This window comes from Gopherus flavomarginatus, chromosome 12 (genome assembly GCF_025201925.1).
Source record: "Gopherus flavomarginatus isolate rGopFla2 chromosome 12, rGopFla2.mat.asm, whole genome shotgun sequence".
In the NCBI taxonomy this organism is placed as follows: Eukaryota; Metazoa; Chordata; order Testudines; family Testudinidae; genus Gopherus; species Gopherus flavomarginatus.
Genome location: NC_066628.1, coordinates 27,854,975 through 27,875,223, shown reverse-complemented (window position 1 = coordinate 27,875,223; position 20,249 = coordinate 27,854,975). Strand labels below are relative to the sequence as shown.

The 20,249-nt window shown below is 46.5% G+C and overlaps 2 protein-coding genes across 7 annotated transcripts in view; one reads left to right on the top strand and one right to left on the bottom strand.

Moving 5' to 3' along the window:
- The window catches only part of DNAH9 (dynein axonemal heavy chain 9), a 392,319-nt gene that overhangs the window by 96,744 nt on the left and 275,326 nt on the right, over positions 1 to 20,249 (bottom strand). For all 6 annotated transcript variants that reach the window (XM_050919194.1, XM_050919196.1, XM_050919197.1 and 3 more), the window contains 3 exons: positions 15,884 to 16,024; positions 10,321 to 10,491; positions 5,200 to 5,322 (listed from right to left, as the gene is read on the bottom strand). In XM_050919194.1, coding sequence (XP_050775151.1) covers positions 5,200 to 5,322; positions 10,321 to 10,491; positions 15,884 to 16,024 — 435 coding nt within the window. The remainder of the gene's footprint in view (positions 1 to 5,199; positions 5,323 to 10,320; positions 10,492 to 15,883; positions 16,025 to 20,249) is intronic.
- SHISA6 (shisa family member 6) overlaps positions 1 to 20,249 on the top strand; it is a 616,361-nt gene that overhangs the window by 586,805 nt on the left and 9,307 nt on the right. The window lies entirely within an intron of this gene.

Sequence of the window (20,249 nt, the reverse complement as noted above, 5' to 3'; positions counted from 1 at the left end):
CCAGTCAGCTGGTAGCGTTGGCCTCCCGGGCTCCCCCTTGGGCGTGGGCTAAGCACTTAACCAGTCTATAGCCCTCTGCCTCCCAGCTGGGGCAAACAGCCACTGTCTGTGGCTCTGACAGGTGAGCGTGAGCGGAACACTTGAAAAGTCTATTGCCCTCAGCCTCCAGGCCAGGGCAAACAGCAACAGTCTATGTTTCAGGCCTTCTGGCCTAAGGTGAGTGCACAGCCAGCACCACGTGTGGGACTGGCATCGAGGGTAGGGGGACCTGGGTCCACCCTACTCTACTAGGTCCCAGCCCAGGGCCCTAGAAGTGACTGGTAATCCTGCCATAGGGTCAGTATGGAAATGTGTGGCTGTTGCTTCATGTCTTGGCAGCACAACTGGACCAACGTCTTGCTTCCCTGGGTTATTTCCTACCAACTGCTGCTGGCACTGCTCTGTCGCCACTGAGACTTGGCTCTCAGTCTCAGTGTCAGGCGGCCCTTCCTACACAGTCTCAGTGTCAGGCGGCCCTTCTCTCCATGGTCTTCTGTCTCCTGGGGCAGTGGTTTGTCTGTTCTCTCCACTGTCAAACGTAGGTTCAGCTGAGGGCTCAGCTGCCTGGGAATGACATCTGCCTCCTTCCCTAGTCCAGCCCCAACTGAGCTGCAGGGACCTGCTTTTATATTTCCTGCCCTGTCTCTGTGCTTCCTATGAGGAGGTCGGGAAGGGGTTAGCTGTGCCCACCAAGGGGAGTTAACCATCTCCATACTGGAGGGAGACTACTCTGCCTCACTAGACACCATCAAAGGTCTCAAACAGGAGAAAGCCCCTGGGGTTGACAGAATTCAAGCAGAACATGGTCCTCAGGAATGGAAAGATGGTATTATTAAGCATTACCCCCAAAAGGGTGATCTTACTCAGTGCAGGAACTGGGCAAGTATTGCAGTGTTATCAGTCCCAGGCAAAGTATTTGCTACTTTTATGCTGAACAGCATGAAGCAGTTAGTGAATGAAATATTACGAGAAGAACGGGCTGGGTTCTATCCAGGAAGATTATGTTGTGAACAGATATTCACTCTGACAGAGCATCAAAAATCCATCTTAATCAACTTTAAGAAAGTGTTCAATGGTGTCGACACAGAGAATCTGTGTAATATGGCTAGCAACTATGGAATACCAGATACATTGACCAACGTAATAAGGAGTTTATATGATGGAAGTACATGAGCAGTAAGATCAGATACAGGCTTGACTGAGTGGTTTGATAGTGTGACTGGACAAGGGTGTGTGCTATGACCAATTCGCTGTGCATTAGCTGAAAACAAAAGACATAGTGGACAGGGTAAAATGCATTAGCCAAAATGAGTTACATGACCTTGACTGGCCAACCACATTGCTTTACTAAATATGACATGGAATGGAATGATTGCCCTTACATCAGAGGTAGAAAAGGAAGCAACAAAAATGGGATTGAAAGTAAATGCAGAGAAAACCAAGATTATGTAGGTAGGAAAGTGGACAACAGATGCAAAGTTGTACATGAATAGAAAAGAAATCGAATAGGTAGATGAGTTCTGCTACCTGGAGAATGTGATGACATTCAAAGGTGATTCAGATAAAGATATTCGTATGAGATAAGGAAATGCAAACACCACTTCTGGAAGGATGAACAACAACATCTGGTCAGAGTTCTCCATACCAAACTAAAGTTCCAATTATACCATGCGATTGTACTAAGCATGCTGCTATACAGAGCAGAGACATGGCTGATGACAATGGCTAACAAAAAAAGATTGGATGTTGCCCATCACAGATGGCTGAGGAAGATATTACAAATATCTCAGAAATACAAAACAACAAATACAAGAATAAGGGAGCTGTCAGAACAGGACATGCTACAAAGTATCAAAGAAAGACTGCTCACGTGGTTGAGATGTGTACACCATATGGAAGACGGGAGACATGCTAAGAGGGCACTGAATTGGGTACCAAAGCAAGGAAAGAGAAAGCAAGGAAGGCTAAACAGGAACTGGCAGAAGACAGTAACAGAAGGTACTGACAGAACTGGCATTGCTTGGGAAGAAGTACCACAACTAGTGAGCAACCATAAGTAATGGAGGAACTGGACAGCTTAATGTATTAGTGGCACAGGTCTATTGTATTAATGGCTCAATGTATTAGCAGAACTTTCCTTCTCAAGCATCTTTGAGAAGGAAAGTGCTCAGAAGGATGCTTGAGAAGGAAAGTGCTCAGCTTGACTCTTGGATCCCAGGCTAAGTGTGCAACATGTGCAATTAGAAAAAAAATATTATAAACTAAGCTAACTTGCTCTAGAATCAATGATACATAATGATTACTGACCTCCTGGTGCCATTTTTACATCTCTTTTCTGAGTAGAATTGTGAACAGTAGGTTTTGGATGTGTGAAGTACCTGGGGAACAGATGAGCAATCAGACTACATTTTGAACTGTGTCTGATGGGCTGGGAGTACACCAAATCTGCATGAAGTGATCTTTACCTCTGGCCTCCAAGAAATGGTGATGATGAGTCTGGAAAGGAATCTCATCCAGCCCTCCTCCACTGAAATACAGCCTCAGTGATGGGTGGCTAGGGAGCCTGCCTTGAGGAAGGGAGGGAAGAAAAATGGGGGATGATCCTCCACAAAGCACCCCAAAAACAGTGTCAAGTAGGAGTATGTTTAATTTAATGCTGCAATGAGGAACCTGAGTATTACCATGCACAGGGCTGTGCACAGCCCTAGACTGCTGCCATTTTATACAGTGCCAGTTGGTTCAATGGTTAAAGAGGGAAACAGGGATTCAAGCCTCCTGAGTTCTGTCCATGGCTCTGTGAAACCTTGGAAGAGTTCACAGGGAGCTATGAAGAAGAAATCATGATTGTCTGAGATGACTGGATGGAATGGGCTATAGAACTGTACAGCATTATTAGTACGCATGCATTAGTAATAAAGTAATGATACTCATTAATTCTGACAAGGCTGTTTGTACACCAAGTCCCCCAACATGTTAATAAGTCACTGTACCCGCCCAAAATGGGCCTCAAATATTAATGTCAGATATCCTTTGGCATAACCCTCTTAGCCTGAAACCTCTGGCAACTGCAGCAGTTAGCACAGTAACTTTTCAATGTTCCCATACAAAATGTAATAGAAACCTAAATTCTGTTTAGAATTTGAAATATGAATCTGAAATATACTTTATTCAAGCTTTATCGAAAAAACAATTTATTACAGCATTAATCGTCCTGATAAAAGGAAAGGAAAGTTTAGCCATGACTAATTAACCTAATTATAGCAGACTGTGACAAAATGGTTGTACGAGAACTGTTCCTTATGTAACCACAACTGCCAAAACCTCAAAAGCTAATAAATCAACACACAGTAATGAAACATAAACACTAATACAGTTTACATCATGCCTATAATTTGTAGTAGAATCAATACTGCAAACAATGATCACAAAGGACAATTGAATGGCTATTTAGTATTTGGTAACAAAGAGTTTATGAGCTGGACTAAGACTCTTTTAGTGAGATATTTACACAATATAACATTTTGGTACAAAAGGGTGAATTTGCTATGCTCACAAACTGACCTGTTTTTATTGTGCACTAACCTTAAATATTCATTGAATTTGTTTTTAAAAGGTCAAAAATAAAATGCTGCTGCCTGAACATGTAAAACACCCCACTGAACCATGGAAGAACAGATGACGTGTGTTTATTTTTAAAAAATTCATTCATTATTATGCGACATCTCTGCAAGAATGAGCAGGGCTAGTTTGGCCTCAAAGCTCTAACACCATTTTGCACGGCATTGCCAGTTAAAACTTAGAGCAGTGAGGACAACACTGACAACTTGCAAAGAGTTCAGTGCATGTGTACAATGGAGCAGATTTCAGCCACTCACATCTTTAATATAGAGGTACAGCCCATGGAGATGACAGGTCTCAGTCTGTGGCCAAGTTCATGCTAGGACCTGAAGTCCCTGGGGGCCCATCTTCTGTATTAACAATGAGCGGAGTAGGGCACATTAGCTGCCTGGTCCATGAGTCCATGGTCCCTTTGAATCTTGAAGCTTTGATCTAATGGTCTCCCAAAAATGAAAAATCGGAGTGGGGGTAATCAAGATGGTAGCAGGGTTCTCTGTTTTTTAGTTTGAGTCTGTCTTGGTTCATAAGAGTGTTTGATCTCAGAAGCAGTGGTTCCCACACTACATTGTACAACCTTACCCCAGCACAGAAAGTCATTAATATCTGAGATAGCAGGTCCAGAACCCACTGCAGTGCAGCAAAGCCCAATGGTCATGCCCCAAAATGCTTTAAACACACACCTGTATGGGAATCAGTAGAGATGTGTCATAAAGTACCATAAACAAACACCTTCATCACATTCCTGGATTACAACAGTTATCAGAGATTGTTCATCAGCAGCAATGCAACTACAGATATGGTTCCCGATTCAGCAAGATACTTAAATACATTGGTAACTGTAAGCAGAGGAGTCACCTACTGATGTCAGTGGACTAGTCATATGCTTGAAGTTAGGCATATGTTTAAGCCCTCTGCTGAAGCAGGAAGTACGTTCCATGCTGGTTGACTGGCAAGCAGTCAGGTAGTCCAGAAGTGCCATTCCTTTAGCCTTCTTCCCCGCAGTGCAGCAGCTCTTAGACCGTTCCATTATGTCCCTGTGCACAAGCCTTGCTAAGGTCATATCAGCTGGTATTGTCGGGGCTACAGCCTCCTGCAGTAGTCTCTGCACCACAAGTCTCTGCACCACAGCCAGAGATACTTGTCTCAGCCTTAAATTGCCCATATCATCCTGACCATGCATAGCACCTGGCCAACAAAGATCCCAAAGTGTTTACAAATCGTAACCGCTCAGATCTGCTGAGTGTTACAGAGGGGGAATCTGATGCATGGAGAGGGAAAGTGACTTCCCCAAGGTGATGCAGGGAGCCAGTGGCAGAGTGAGGAACAGAACCGATTGCTTTCACTACCAGAGAAAACCACTTTCCTAAAGCAACACTTTGTGCTAGCTCTAGACTGTGGCTGGAGTTCCATCTATTGACTGCTAGAGGAATTGATCCAAAGACTACTGAATTAACACAAAGATTCCCATTGACTTCACTGGACTTTGATTCAGAGATATCAATAAGAGATATTGATGACATTTATTTTAAGTTAAACAGTTACCTTGATGCCACCCCATGAGTGATTAGACAGGAACTCCACTGGACTCGTGACTCCTGGCTGTGCTGGATATCGAAGCAGGAAGTCCAGCTCCACCATGTTAATTTCATTATTCATCAGAAGAATCTGCAATGTCCAACAAATGATGTACCTTAGCACTGCTGTTCGGATTCCCAGAGTGCAGCAGAACAAATTAGAACATTCATTGTAAGAGTCATCACATGCCAGAATGTGTGACTAAAATGTATAAACTGCCACCAGCCAAATGGGGCTGGCAAAATATACATCACAGAGGTGTGGAGTAGAAAACTGAGGAGCTGGAACAAACACATGGAGTCCACTGACTCACCTAGTCCACTGACCCAACATTGCTAAGGTCCTAAAACAGGACCTGGGAGGGGCTGTGGACCAGGTCCAAAGGGGCCACAGAGAGCAGCTGGGAATCCTTTGTGGCACAGAGGAAGCCTTACGGATGTGGTTGGTTCTCCATCACTTGCAGTCCAAGTCAAGACTGGGATCCTTCTCAAAGATACTCTATAGATCAAATAGAAGGTGTGGGCATGATGCAAAAATTGCAAGGTAAGCTTCTATGGCCTGTGCTATGCAGGAGGTTAAAGAGTTATACACATAAACACAATGGTTACTTCTAGCCATAAAATGAATGACCTTAGGGACAATGAGGTACAGTAAACATCTGTTACATAAACAAAGCAACTACGTGCAAGCGTCCTTATTGCACTAAAGAAATTAAAGCATTTGCCCTTCTTTTTTCCAAGGGCTAATACATTTGGTACACAGGAATCATAAACTAAATCCAGAACTTTAACAATGTACAGTCAGTAAACTGGCATCCAACCCAGATCGTCTCAAAGTGAGGTGTTGGGTTTTCACATGTTCCATTGCAAAGAATTTTCAGTTCCCCAAAATACCATGAAAATTTAAACCTGGATTGGTGTGAGTGTGTGGTGGGGAAGGTGGTGAACACAAAATCACATGAAAGGAATTGGCCAAAAATTTTGCACGATTTTTCACACAGATGATGTCACTGCAATGTGCCAGTTTTGGCCAGCTCTAACCATTTTGTCCATGTGGGATCACTCAGTGATAGGAGAGAGACATTCAGAGTGTGATGAGAGCCTGTGGAATCTGAGCAAATAGCTCACATTTCCTGAGAGGGGGGTCTGCAGCAGCTCTGGGCTGGAGATGCTCTGCAACATGCACCCATTATTATTGTCCACATGTTGTCAGGGGATGATAGGTGACTTTTTCTCATTTATTTATTGCAGCATCGCTGACTCTACCTCACTATCAACCTATGATGCAATAGCTTTGGCAGTATCATGGAGTCACGTTTAGCATCTCCACAATTAAAGAGATGGGTGAGTTTTCCAGCTGAAGTGGGAATTACCTTATTTTTACATGGATAAAAATAACATGTGTCTTACCACCAACCTCATTCCACCTCCTGTTAAGTGCAGAGATTTCATTGCCTGAAGTAAACCCATTGAATATTTTCAACAGATAATACCAACTAAGAAACTCAACATGTGCTACTTGTACACTTTACCTAACAAAGCTAGGCATGTATTTCCTGAAAGAGTACGTGTGTGTTGTGGATCAGAGTTTAGGCTCTTTGTGTAATGTATAAGGTGACATTTTAAATGCCAGTAATTTTACTAACAAAGTGTACCAACTTAAAGAGTAATGGAATATTTATATATATCACCTTTCCTGGTAATGTCTATACTTTTTAGTGCCTAGGCTTTTTAAAGTGTAATGTTTTTGTTATATAATATGGACAAGGATTATATTACTCACTGGAGTGAATTAACTATAAATTAACTATTTGTGTGGAGGGATAACCTACAGTCAAGTCAGATCTGTGTTCCATACTGTACATTGCATGTTATACAGTAACATCTATTAAACTCCCACTCACTGCACATACTTTATAGCAGGGGTCAGCAACCTATGGAGTCCCGGCAGGCAGCAGCGTGCCATTAAAAATCCTGCCCAGCCCGCTCTTCTCCACTCTCCTCTCACCCCGCCCTTGCGGAGGCAGGGGGCAGAAGCATACATGTGTGCACGGGATGTGCCCAGGCACACCCTAATGCAGGGGTGGGAAAATGGCCCCACTCTCCCAGGCTGGAGCGCCGGGCCGAGCGCAGCAAGCTGCCGGTCCCTCCCCGGCCTCCCCTCCCTTGGAGCAGTGTTTGGCTCTACGGGGTGGCAGACACGCTCCCCCCTTGCCTGGAGCTCTGGGGGCCGGGGCTGCATGCTCCCATGGGGCAGTGTTTGGCTTTGGGGGGAGGCAGACACACTCCCCCCTCCTCTGGAGCCATGCCACCGCATGTGCAGCATTCTGAGGGACGGGGATGCCCACTCCCATGGGGCAGTGTATCTGGCTCTGCACAGAGCAGAACATGCTGCTAGGAGCCTAATGGTAAGGGGGCCGGGCTGGGGGGGGGGGTTGGATAAGGGGTGGGGGCAGCCAGGGGACAGGTAGGGGGTAGGGTCCTAAAGGGGCAGTCAGGGGAAAAGGAGCAGGGAGGCTTAGATAGGGGGTGGGGTCCTGGAGGGCAGTTAGGGGCAGGGGTCCCAGGAGGGAGTAGTCAAGGGACAAGGAGTGGGGGGTTGGGGGTTCTGAGGGGGGCAGTCGGGGGCAGGAAGTAGGAGGGAGTGGATGGGGGCAGGGTGGGAGCAAGGCTAGGGCAGGGCTCCCTGGGTCCACACCCTAATGAAATGTGCTGCGCACGCCTATGGGCAGAAGCTTGGTCCTGCCGGCTCCCCTGCCTCTTCTCGTAGTGTGGTGGGTTCATGCCCCTCCTCTGCCTCTCCATCCCTCCCTCCCTGACGGCCGATCAGCTGATGGACGTTGCGAGGGAGGGAGTTGGGAAGGAGCAGAGTCAGTGTGCTTGCTGCTCCTGGTGGAGGCAGAGAAGAAGCAGGGGCAGGGCCTTGGGGAAGGGTGGGTGGGTGGAATAGGGGCATATCCCCTCCAGCCCCCTGCCCTGAGCCCCCCTCACACACACCTCAGCCTTCTTCCCTGACCCCCCCCCCCACACCCAGCCCTCTGCCCTGATCCCTGACCCTCTTCACATACACCCAGCCCTCTGCCCTGACCCGCCCCACACACAGCCCTCTGCCCTGAGCCCTGACCCCCCCCAACATCCCAGCCGTCTGCCCTGACCCCCTGCACACACACACACCCAGCCCTCTGCCCTGAGCCCTGACCCCCCTCACATACACCCAGCCCTCTGCCCTGACCCCCCCCCACAGCCCTCTGTCCTGAGCCCTGACACCCACCCCACATCCCAGCCATCTGCCCTGACCCCCCGCACACATACACATCCAGCCCTCTGCCCTGAGCCCTGCAGACCAGTACATGGCCCAGGCCCATGCCCTGCAGCCCAGCACCCCCCAAGGTTCCTGCCCTGAGCCCTGCACACACCGCAGGCCTCTGCCCTGAGCCCTGTACCCCCCACACACACCCAGCGCCCCCTGCCCTGACACCTGCACCACCCTCACATGCCCCCAGCCCTGACTCTTGCACCCCCCCGCATACCCCTCCTCACACCCCATGCACCCCCCACATCCTGACTCTTGCACCCTCCACATCCCCCCCAGCACCAAATGGGAGCTCCTGCACACACTTCCCTACATTCCCACCTGCACCCCTCGCACCAAATAGGAGCTGCCCAGGTAAGTGCCCCACACCCAAACCTCCTGCCCCAACCCTGAGCCCCCTCCCTCATTCTAGCTCCTGGCCAGACCCTTCACCCCCAGCCCTGTGCTCAGTGCAGAGAGAGGAAGAGAATGGGCCAGAACCAGGGACAAGGTAGGTACTAACTGTATGTGGGCAGAGCCAGGACCCCAGACTGGCAGCGGGCTGAGCAGGTCCAGCAGCCGGAATCCCGGCTGGCAGGAGCCGGCGGATGGAACCCCTGAGTGGCAGCGAGCTGAGTGATTCAGCCCACTGCTGGTCTGGGGTCCCGGCCGCCAGCCCCGCAGAGCCTGCTGCTAGTCTGGGGTCCCAGCCACCAGCCCCGCTCAGCCCACTGCCGGTCTGGGGTCCTGGCCGCCAGCCCCACACAGCCCGCTGTTAGTGTGCGGTTCTGGCTGCCGGACCATTGCCAGCCAGGGTCCCGGCTGCTGGCCCCACTCAGCCCGCTGCTGGCCTAGGTGAACAGAACCCCTGACCAGCAGCAGGCTGAGCGGGCCGGCGGTGTAAGATCAACATTTTAATTTCATTTTAAATGAAGCCTCTTAAACATTTTGAAAGCCTTGTTTATTTTACAATACAACACTAGTTTAGTTATATAATATATAGACTTACAGAGAGAGCTTCTAAAAAACATTAAAATGTATTACCACACGCAAAACCTTAAATTAAAGTGAATAAATGAAGACTCAGCACACTACTTCTGAAAGGCTGCTGACCTCTGCTCTATAGCAATTTTACAGCATAATGGCAGTCACTATTTATTTACTTATTTTCATTTCAATATGTACGCATAAAAAAGACTTGAACTCTGGGCTGTTGACATACCAACAAATCATTAAAAATACATTTAAGATGAAAACAGCAGCAGCAAACCAACTACTCTTTCTCCACATACAAGCAGCCTGTCCCCAAAGCCCACCCTCCCCATCACTTCCTTGAGTTCCACAACCGGCATCACTGCTCAAACAGTAATTTGCAAACTCAATGTGAACCAAAGCATCTGTAAAAGCAGCAAAGAGTCCTGTGACACCTTATAGACTAACAGATGTATTGGAGCATAAGCTTTTGTGGGTGAATACCCACTTCGTCGGATACATGTAGTGGAAATTTCCAGGGGCAGGTATATATATGCAAGCAAGATACCAAGTGCCACAGGACTCTTTGCTGCTTTTACAGATCCAGACTAACACCACTACCCCCTGATACAAAGCATCTGTGGTTGTTAGCAGTGAGAGAAGCAGAAGGGGAAAGAACTTTCCCAGATCACATACCTTAGCTGCATATATGCTGAAGGGCAGGAATGGGGATTGGGTTTTCTCCTGGTGGACAGTGTGCAATGCCAAGAACTTGACTTATCACACATATTATTCCAGCTAAATGATGCCGCTCCTGTTCTTTACCTGGAAGGTCACTTGGGCAGTGTAGGTCAGTTTGTCACACTCAAACAGCCCCCGGGTGGTGTACTGGAACACGGAGAAGGTGATGCTGTCGATCAGGTTTAGAACGTGCTCTTTGAGGCTCTCATCTGGAGAGGCCCTCTCCACAGCCTTCTGAAACACGACACTGAACGCCTGGATGGGGGGACAGGAGGAAGATCTATGATGCTTTACAATTACTCTTTTAATGCCCTGAATGTTGTATGTAACATTCCCACAGCTGAAACGGACTCAGTTTTTCTATCTCATAAAGAAAACAAACAACCAAGTGGTATGAACTGCCAGCTCTAAACAGCTGTGTAATCGGATTGGACACTAGGACTTGGACCAGCTTTTTTCACTCTCTCTCTCTTTTCCAAGGCAAAAACATTTACTTGCTGCTCTTTGAGAAGTATTCAGCCTTAAAACAATGGCACTCTCCATGAAATTATGCTCATTTGGGTTCAAGAAGGTAGTACATAGGCAGACTCACTGAATTAGAGTGTCTAATGGAAATATTTCACATGATCTGTCATAGGGATTACACAGCTCTGTTTTGCAAACATTGAGCGGAAAGGCACTGGAGTCCCCAAGGAGAACATACCTCCCACATCACATGTCTCATAGCAATATAAAGGTAACAAATTCCCTTAAGTGCAAACCCTCCTCCCTCAAAACCAAAAAAAAATATGACTTTTTACTTCCTGGATTCAGCAGAAATGACAAGAGAGGAAGGGTAGATGATACCCAATGATCTGGGAATTAGATTACCCCAATAAGGTCCCCTCAGGACATCTACTGAAGAGGAAGCTATTAAGTAAAATATGAAACATTTCTGATGTAAATGAGAAAAGATTCAAAAGCCTTCAGAGCATGTTGGAGAAAACACATTAGCAAATTACCAAATTCTACTGAAGAAAACCCCAACCACAAGCTTAGTTAAAAACAGGAAGACTCCATAAAGTTGAAACTAGCTAATCTGAAATAACCAGGCCAGTACAAATTAATAACACTAACAAGCCAGATATGGCTGCGCAGACAGTTATTTTTAGGGTTTTATAGGCCCAAGCAAAAGAGAAAAACAATACAGTTCTAAATTAGAGTAATATTGCTCATATTTTATTGCTAATTTGTAGAATATATATTTTCCTGCATAAATTTCTTTGTTAGAACATGTGCAGAGACTCATGTAATCTTATGTACGCCAATTTTATAATGGGCTTTGTAGCTAAAGTTATAACATCATTTGTGAAGTATTTTGCAAACATCGCTGCACATCTCTACAAGATAAATTATAATGAGAGATTATAAAGTATTAGTTAAAAACATTTTAGGAATCATTTTCTAGGTATTTATACACTGTTCATGTTACTGAAAAAACTCCCAAGGTACAGATGATGTGGATGAAGGGTGAAACCTCAGATATTCCTGTACCTGTTATGTGTGGAATGGATCTACTAAAGTGTATACTTGTAAGGAAGCTACTCTGCACATTTCCCTGACAAAATAATCTCAGCATGTGAATCAGCCCCATATATTGCTGGAGAAAACCTCTTCAGGGCTCTAAGGGGTGTTTCAAGCTCACTTAGCAGGGTTTACAAACTATCTGGAAGAAGTCCTAGACTAGGAGGCAGACTCCCCTTCACCCTCATACAGCTGGACTCCAAACAACATCTCCTGTCCTTTGTGAGCATGTAGCATTGTTATATTTACATTGGAACCGCTTATCATCTGAGAGACCTATGCAGTAATAGCTTCGAAGCTGCCATGGCCCAAACGTGTGTCCTTCTCTGATGGACTCCTTTGCAGGAAAAGACCCAGAAGAGCCTCTCGGTACCATGTGATTGGCCATGAAGAAGACACTGGAGGGTTATATTGTCAAGGCAAAATGATTAATTATTATTATGATTTGTATTGCAGTAGCAGGTAGGAGCCCTAGTCATGACCTAGGGCCCCATTGTGCTAGGTGCTGCACAAACATACAACACAACAATAATCCCCGCCTCAAGGAGCTTACTGACCAAGCAGACATCCTGAAAGGTAACCTTCTTCCCCATCAGTAAAAGTAGGGAAACCTGCCGGTGAAACAATGTCCAGACTTGAAACCAAGAAACAATTAACTATGAATTTACAGCTAGCCACACATTTTAACCTATACCAAGAAACTAAGTCTCCTACTCTAAATCCCAGTGTAGAGCAAAGACTGGATTCTGTGTCCACTCAGGCTGGCAAAAGAAGGGAGCTTAAGGATAGAAAAAACAGATGAGTTCAACAAATTAGCAGCTGGCCTGGAGGGCTGTGATCTGGAGCTGACCTTTTGGTTCTCAGACTAGGGGGTTTAGGCTGTGGAGACTTGGGAGGTTCTCTTTTTCTGTCTGTATGCTGTCCCTTTTGTGACTGTGATGTCTGGTTATTGCCATCAGAGAAGTGAAGTTCTGGAACAGCCATCCAAGGGTCGGAGAGCGGGAGGGAACCTAACTGGCTTCAAGATTGAGCATGGTAAATTTATGGAGGAGATAGTATGATGAGATTGTGTACAATGGCATGTAGCCAATCTGCGACTGCTAACAGCAAGTATCTCCAAGGGCCAGAGCTGGGACACTAGAGGAGAGGCCTCTGAGTACTACAGAGAATTCTTTCCCATGTGTCCTGGCTCATGGGTCTTGCCCACATGCACAGGGTCTAACAGATCGCCATATTTGGGGTCAGGAAAGAATTTCCCCAACTTAGATTAGTAGAGCTACCTTGGGGGTTGTCACCTTCCTCTGAAGCATGAGGAATGGGCCACTAGTGTAAATGGAGGATTCGCTATACCCTGAAGTCTTTAAATCAAGATTTGAGGACTTCAGTAACTCAGCCAGAGGTTAGGGGTCTATAACAGGAGTTGGTGGGTGAGGTCCTATGCACCCTTCCTTACCCCTGTCTGTGCCCTCTGTCCCCTACCACCCCGATGCCAGGGCTGGACATGGGTCTGCAGCTCCGGGGGGGGGGAAGGGAACGTGGACAGGGGTAAGGGGGCTGAGGCTGGGGCCACAACTGGAGTGGTTTTGGGACCAAGGATGGAGTTGCATCCAGGGGCCAAGGCTGGAGGCGGGGTCAGGAGCTGGGCCCCTGGCTCAGTAGGGAGCCACACTGAGGTTGGGAATGGGGCCAGGCATGGACCAGGAGCTGGGGCTGCAGCTGAGGGCAGGGCTGGAGCAAAGCTAGGTGCTGGGTAGGGCTGGGTGGTGCTCCTTCCCCACCCCCTGTGGGGACTGGCCCAGGCCTGCAGCTCCCCCCTCCCCCTACCAAACATTCCTTTGTGCCCCCTTAGGAGAACGTGCCCCCACAGTTTGGGGACCTCTGATGATCTTGATGGTCTTTTCTGGCCTAAAATCTATGAGTCTATGAGCTGTCCTTTTGTGGCATGGCTCTGGGAACCACTGCTCTGATACACAGAGTTCTATAACTAAATGTAGTTCTTCCATTTCCTTATGGTAAATGGAGTCAGTGCATTTCTGAGTTCCTCCAGATGGCTAGTTTCTACTATATTTAGAGTTACAAGGAAGACTACAGGGTGAGGGATTACCACTTCCCAAGTATACTACTTTAACATTAAAAGGAAGCAGTTAATAGAAAAATATTGTTGTGAAACATAATGTTCATACACACATAAAATACCTCGCAAAACCAAGGATATGAGAAGGGCAAGCGAGGCTTCAGTGCATACTCCACCCCATAGGCACAAACCTTACCATTACCACAACTACCATACACCACAGATCACGCAACAACCATACGTTTAGACAGCGAGGGTCTGCATCACCAAATGCACATGGCCACATTGCATAGCTTTAATCCGGGTGTCTAAAAGCTCCTCAGGGTTATTACTGATTTGGTGTAGACAGGTTAATCATGGATGACTGCGTGGCCACTGCCAGTCCATGGCCAGGCAGTGTCCCCTCCAAGTCCAATCAAGACCTCAAGTCCAATCTTCAGGGCTCAATGTGTGGAGACTTCATCTCTGAGGTGGGCTATATGATCAAAAATGCCAGCCGGCTGTGACAGCTGATGACTTCAATCTTCTTGAGAACAATTCTCAATAATACATTCCTATTACTGATAAAATCAAACCATCTTGTGCCCAGTAGTAACTGTTGGCAATGCATAGGAAATGCCCTCAAGCAGCCTGATGCGTTGTTTAAGCAAGATAGATCATGCCCTGCAAACTTAATGCTGACCCCTAGGGATGCCACCCTTCAATCTTTAATCAAACTATTGCTACCTAACACACACTACTGCACTGCACAGCCATCACTCACAGCATTGGAAGCGGGTAGCTTGTTTCTCTTAGCCATGTAGACTGTGCACTATGTGTAGGAAAGACCATCTTGCAGATGACACAAAAATTGGGAAAATGGTAAATAATGAAGGGGACAGGTCACAGTTTCAGAGTGATCTGTATCGCTTGGTAAACTGGGTGCAAGCAAGCAATATGCATTTTAACATGGCTGAATGTAAACGTATACACCTGGGAACAAAGGATGTAGGCCACACTTACAGGATGGGATTAGGAAGTAGTGACTATGAAGGTGATCTGGGGGTTGTGGTAAATAATCAGCTGAACATGAGCTCCCAGTGGCCAAAAAAGCTAATGCAATCCTGGAATATGTAAACAGGGGAATATTGAGTAGGAGCAGACAGGTTATTTTGTCTCTGTATTTGGCACTGATACAACCACTGCTGGAATACTGTCTCCAGTTCTGGTGACCACAATTCAAGAAGGATGTTGATAAATAGAAGAGGGTTCAGAGAAGAGCCACGAGAATGATTGAAGGGTTAGAAACCATGTCTTATAGTGACACAGACTCAAGGAACTCAATCAATTTAGCTTAACAAAGAGATGATAGAAGTGATTTCATTACAGCATCTATATGGGAAAGAAATATTTAATAATGGGCTCTTCAATCTAGCAGAGAAAGGCATAACACAATTCTGTGGCTGGAAGTTGAAGCTAGACAAATTCAGATTGGAAATATGGTACAATTTTTTTAATAGTTAGAATAATTAACGGTTGCAACAATTTACCGAGGATTGTGATGGATTCTCCATCACTGGCAATTTTTAAATCAAGACTGGACATTTTTCTAAAGGATCTGCTTTTGGAATTATTTTGGGGAAAGTTCTCTGGCCTGTGATCTACAGGAGATCAGACTAAATGATCATAATGGTCCCTTCTGACCTTTGAATCTATGAATATTTCTGCGGTGTGTTTGTACAGCGCCTAGCACAATGGGATTCTGGTACAGGACTGGGACTTTGAGGTGCTACTGAAATAAAAATAAAACCATGAAGTGCCGTTAGAAAGCAATAAATAACAGCAACCTCCATGAAAACCAAGCAATAGAAGGGATTAGGTTACGTTTATAGTGGGAGTTAGAATACCCTCCCCTCCACCTGGCCCAAGAAAACAGATTTCATTCCACCTTAGTATGTTAATGAGGTAACTAAACTGTCCAGCAGAACTCTGGGGAGCTGGGAGAGCTCTTGTCAGTCACGGGGGCAGTACCTTCAAAGAGAACTGGTACATGGGGTGAATGGCATTGAGGTCATTCATGATGAAGTACAGCAGAGAGGCCCGTGCTGCTGCAGGCCGGTAGTGCTCTCTTGCCTCGTTAATCTTTGTTTCTGTCACCTTGGACTCCTGGACCTGTGAGGAAATTAAAGACCAAAACAATCATGAAACTGTTTTAATTGTGTGACTCTCTCTCACCTCAGAAAAGGTGGGGAGAGCAGAGCTCTTCTGCAGCCCTTGTGTGAGGTTAACACCTACCACAAAACTGGGTGACCAAAGAGGGCATAAGCCCCTCTGATCACAACTACAGAGCAATTTCTCTGCACTGCCAAGCAGTGAGAACTGGCTGCTGTGATTTCACACAGACTGCAGAGTCAGAACTTGAGCTGTTAGCTATTCAAATATTCCCCTCTGAGCCAGGCAGGTTTGTTTTTCTGGGTGGTAAGGCAATGACAGTTTAGACCTGGTGTCATAAACAGATAGCTAAGGGTTAACGTCTCTTTCACCTGGAAATAAGTATCTGAAGCACCTGACCAGAGGACCAATCAGGAAACAGGATTTTTTCAACTCTGGGTGGAGGGAAGTTTGTGTGTGAGTCCCTTTGTTCTTGGTCTTCTGCCTGTCCCTCTCAGCTATGAGAAGGATTTTTTCTATTTCCTGCTTTCTAATCTTCTGTTTCCAAGTGTGTGAGTACAAAGTTGGTTTGTTGTTTTGTATTTACATGTCTATAGTTGCTGGAGTGCTTTGAATTGTATTCTTTTTGAATAAGGCTGTTATCAATATTTTTTTAAGCAAATGACCCTGTATTTGTCACCTTAATACAGAGAGACCATTTTTATGTATTTTTCTTTCTTTTATATAAAGGCTTTCTTTTAAGACCTGTTGGAGTTTTTCTTTAGTGGGGAACTCCAGGGAATTGAGTCTGACAGCACCAGGGAATTGGTGGGAGGAAGAAGTCAGGGGGAAATCTGTGTGTGTTAGATTTACTAGCCTGACTTTGCATTCCCTCTGGGTGAAGAGGAAGTACTTCTGTTTTCCAGGACTGGAAATAGAGGAGGGTGGACTCCCTCTTGTTTAGATTCACGGAGTTTGCTTCTGTGTATCTCTCCAGGAACACCTGGAGGGGGGAAGGGAAAAGGTTTATTTCCCTTTGTTGTGAGACTCAAGGGATTTGGGTCTTGGGGTCCCTAGGGAAGGTTTTTGGGGGGACCAGAGTGCCCCAAAACACTCTAATTTTTTGGGTGGTGGCAGCTTTACCAGGTCCAACCTGGTAACCAGGTCCAAGCTGGTAACTAAGCTTGGAGGTTTTCATGCAACCCCCATATTTTGGACGCTAAGGTCCAAATCTGGGACTAAGTTATGACACCTGGACAGTGCTTATACTGGGAACAGGTGGCCTTGGCTAATTGCTTTGGGTTGAGTTCTGTGAGGCAGGTTTTGGTACATGTTTATGTCGGCTCCTTCCCTGCCTGTCTCTTTCTGGAATTGAAAAGTGCTGTCACAACACAGTTGGGAAAACCCAAGATCTGCCAGCTGCAGGTAAGCACTCTGCTGTATTTCATTCAGGATGCTCAATTATCTGCTAGCCCCTCTGAAGTTCCCCACAATACACCCTACTCCTGATGAGCCTTAATCATTTTTGTCATCAGCTAATTTTTCCATGCTAATTGCCCCCTCACATGTGGGTCATTAATGAATGAAAGATACCAAGCAATTCTAGGCCTAGCTAGCACTGCTTCCAAGGTGACTCAGCTATTAACTCCACTCCAAGCTGAGAATTGGTCATTTCAAGGCTGGCTCCAGGGTTTTTGCTGCCTCAAGTGGCGGAGGGGGCGGGGGAAGGCCGTGATAGTGATCGGCAGCAGTTCCACCGTGCTGCTTTCTCCTTCGGCGGCAATATGGCGGCTGGTCCCTCGGTCCCTCTCGGAGGGAAGGACCTGCCGCCAAATTGCCGCCGAAGAGCTGACGTGCCCTTCCCCTTGGCTGCCCCACAGCACCTGCTTTCTGAGTCGTGCCTGGAGCCAGCAGTCCAGGACAGGACCATAATCTCTTGCCCCATGTGGCTACCCAAGCCATCTTCACAGCTGTTGTAATGGAACTTTAGGAAATTCTTTTGGAAGTCTATTAAAACCCACCTGTTCTCTACTCCCTTTGTTCTAATTAACTCTTTCACAGCACTCTGATAGGTTGAAGAGGCATGACTGAGCCCTACAGAAGCTATTTTAGTTTATCCCCCTCATCATACATGTATCTAAGGATTTGCTTGACTAATTCATTCACATTTCCTCATATTCAAATAAGGCTCATTGGTCTGTACTGTCCAGGATCACCCTTAGCACCACATTTAAAGGTGAGTACAATCTGATATGGTCACTTGGTACAAAGCAGAGGTCACTCGTAATGTGGTCTATTTTAATAAACGAAGATGTGAGCCAGTGAGGGGTTGTCCTGAGGGGAGGCGGGGCGCTGACTGGCAAGGAGAATGGATTAATGCTACAGACAAAACTTTGAGGCCTGATCAATACAGGCTGCCTGTGCAGGGTTCCAACAAGCAAGGTGCTGGGAGGCAAAATACTCCCGTACTGTCTTGCACAGCTGGTTTAATGATGCATTTATTTTTCTTTACCTTTACCCTGCCAGTTTTAAGGTGCAGCTAGGTTACAGATTGACAATTGAGAGCTGCAGCATGAGGGTCTGTGCAAACAGCTTGCTGCAGAAAAGGTTACAGAGAAGTTGCTAAATGTCACTTTTACCCCCAGGCTGCAGGACTTTTATTGCAGTTCCAGCTTTACCTGACAGCAGATGCATGACTCAGAGGGAATCTGCAGCGCGCAAAAGAGGGAATCCATGAACTGCTATGAGAACTCCCATGACGGTGTTTGCATTTGAAGATGCATAGAATTTAATAAGTGCCACAAGTGTATGGGGTCAGGTACAAAAATAAGTCTTTCCATTGTTAAGAATTAAAGTGAGAGACAAAGTTTGATTTACAGATTTGTAGAAACTTTAGGTCTTGTCAGCACAAGTAAGTTGCACCAGTTTAATTGAAAGCAGTTTTTAAACCAGTGCAAGCCCCCATATGGACATCCTGATTTTGGTTGAACAGTGGCTGATTTCAGTTTAGTGATTCCTAATCAATTTCAGCTAACCCATCATAAGCCATTCTGAAACTGAAATAGGAGAGTCTGCACAGGGACTTGTGTCAGTTTAACTATACTGGTTTAAACTCACACTTTCAGTTAAACTGGTATCAGTGTCTTGGGAAGAGTTAAAATGCTTTTAAATAATGAAGGTGATGTGTCTCTGCTCCTAGGGTTGCCACTTCAGAGGTAAAAAAACAATGGGAGGTCTGCCTGCCTCCACCCAGGGCACTGTTTGCCCTTCCCTGCTCCAGGGGTTGTCCTGGGCATTGATCTTGGCAAGCACTATGTGGCACTAGCTGGAGCCACCCTGCTCCCACCCAGAGGTGAACCCCATAGCTGGTTTCTGTATGGAAGTGACTGGATGCTGCCAGCCTCAAGTGCAAACTGTGCCACTCACTGCTCCCAAGCTGCCCTGTCCCCACAGCTCCCAGACACTCTGCAGCCAGAGCTCCCTCTGCGCAGGTGCTGCCACCCTACAGCTCCCCAAGTACAGCCAGTAGGAGCTGGGGGATCCAGCGGGGGCATGGCTGACAGAAACAGGGATTTTTAATGCCCCAGGAGGATGTACAATTTCCTGGGAGAGTTACCTAGAAAAAGGGATGATCTCAGAGAAACACGGACAGGTCTATTCTAGCTCCATGGGGGAGGGTCACTGAGCTTCCTTCCAGGAGCTACAACCAGTGGGAGGTGATTACAGCACAGCCTAGGACTGTGCTGTAAACTGTAAACAACTCCAAAGAACACCTGGTACCCCCTGGGTATGTTTACATATACTGGGTCAGGTCCAAGGAACAAAGAAAGGCTTTTGGCATAAGACTGGTCTGGCTCTTGTTCATGATCTGCATACTGGCATGAGCCTTTGTCCAAGAGGGCAAGCTCTGCTGCAAGGGTCTGAAGGACCTTGTCGTCTACCTGATTGCCATGTGGAAGATGGGGGATCTCTGGTAAGTACAGCATGTGGTTAGACCTTTTATTGTTTTATCTATTTACTCTTTAAATAAATGTACCGCGCTCTGTGAAGGCTGGCTGGTCACTGGTACTCCACTATTATGGAACCTGCAGGAGCTGAGCTACATCAGATATGCTGGGATAACCACAGGGAATGGCAGGGGAACTGCAAACCTAAATCCCCAGTCTGGAGGGAGACAGTTGTGGGCTCTGCCTATTGGGTAGCTCTACACTTACTGCGGTGTGTAGAATACAGACACTGCATGCCC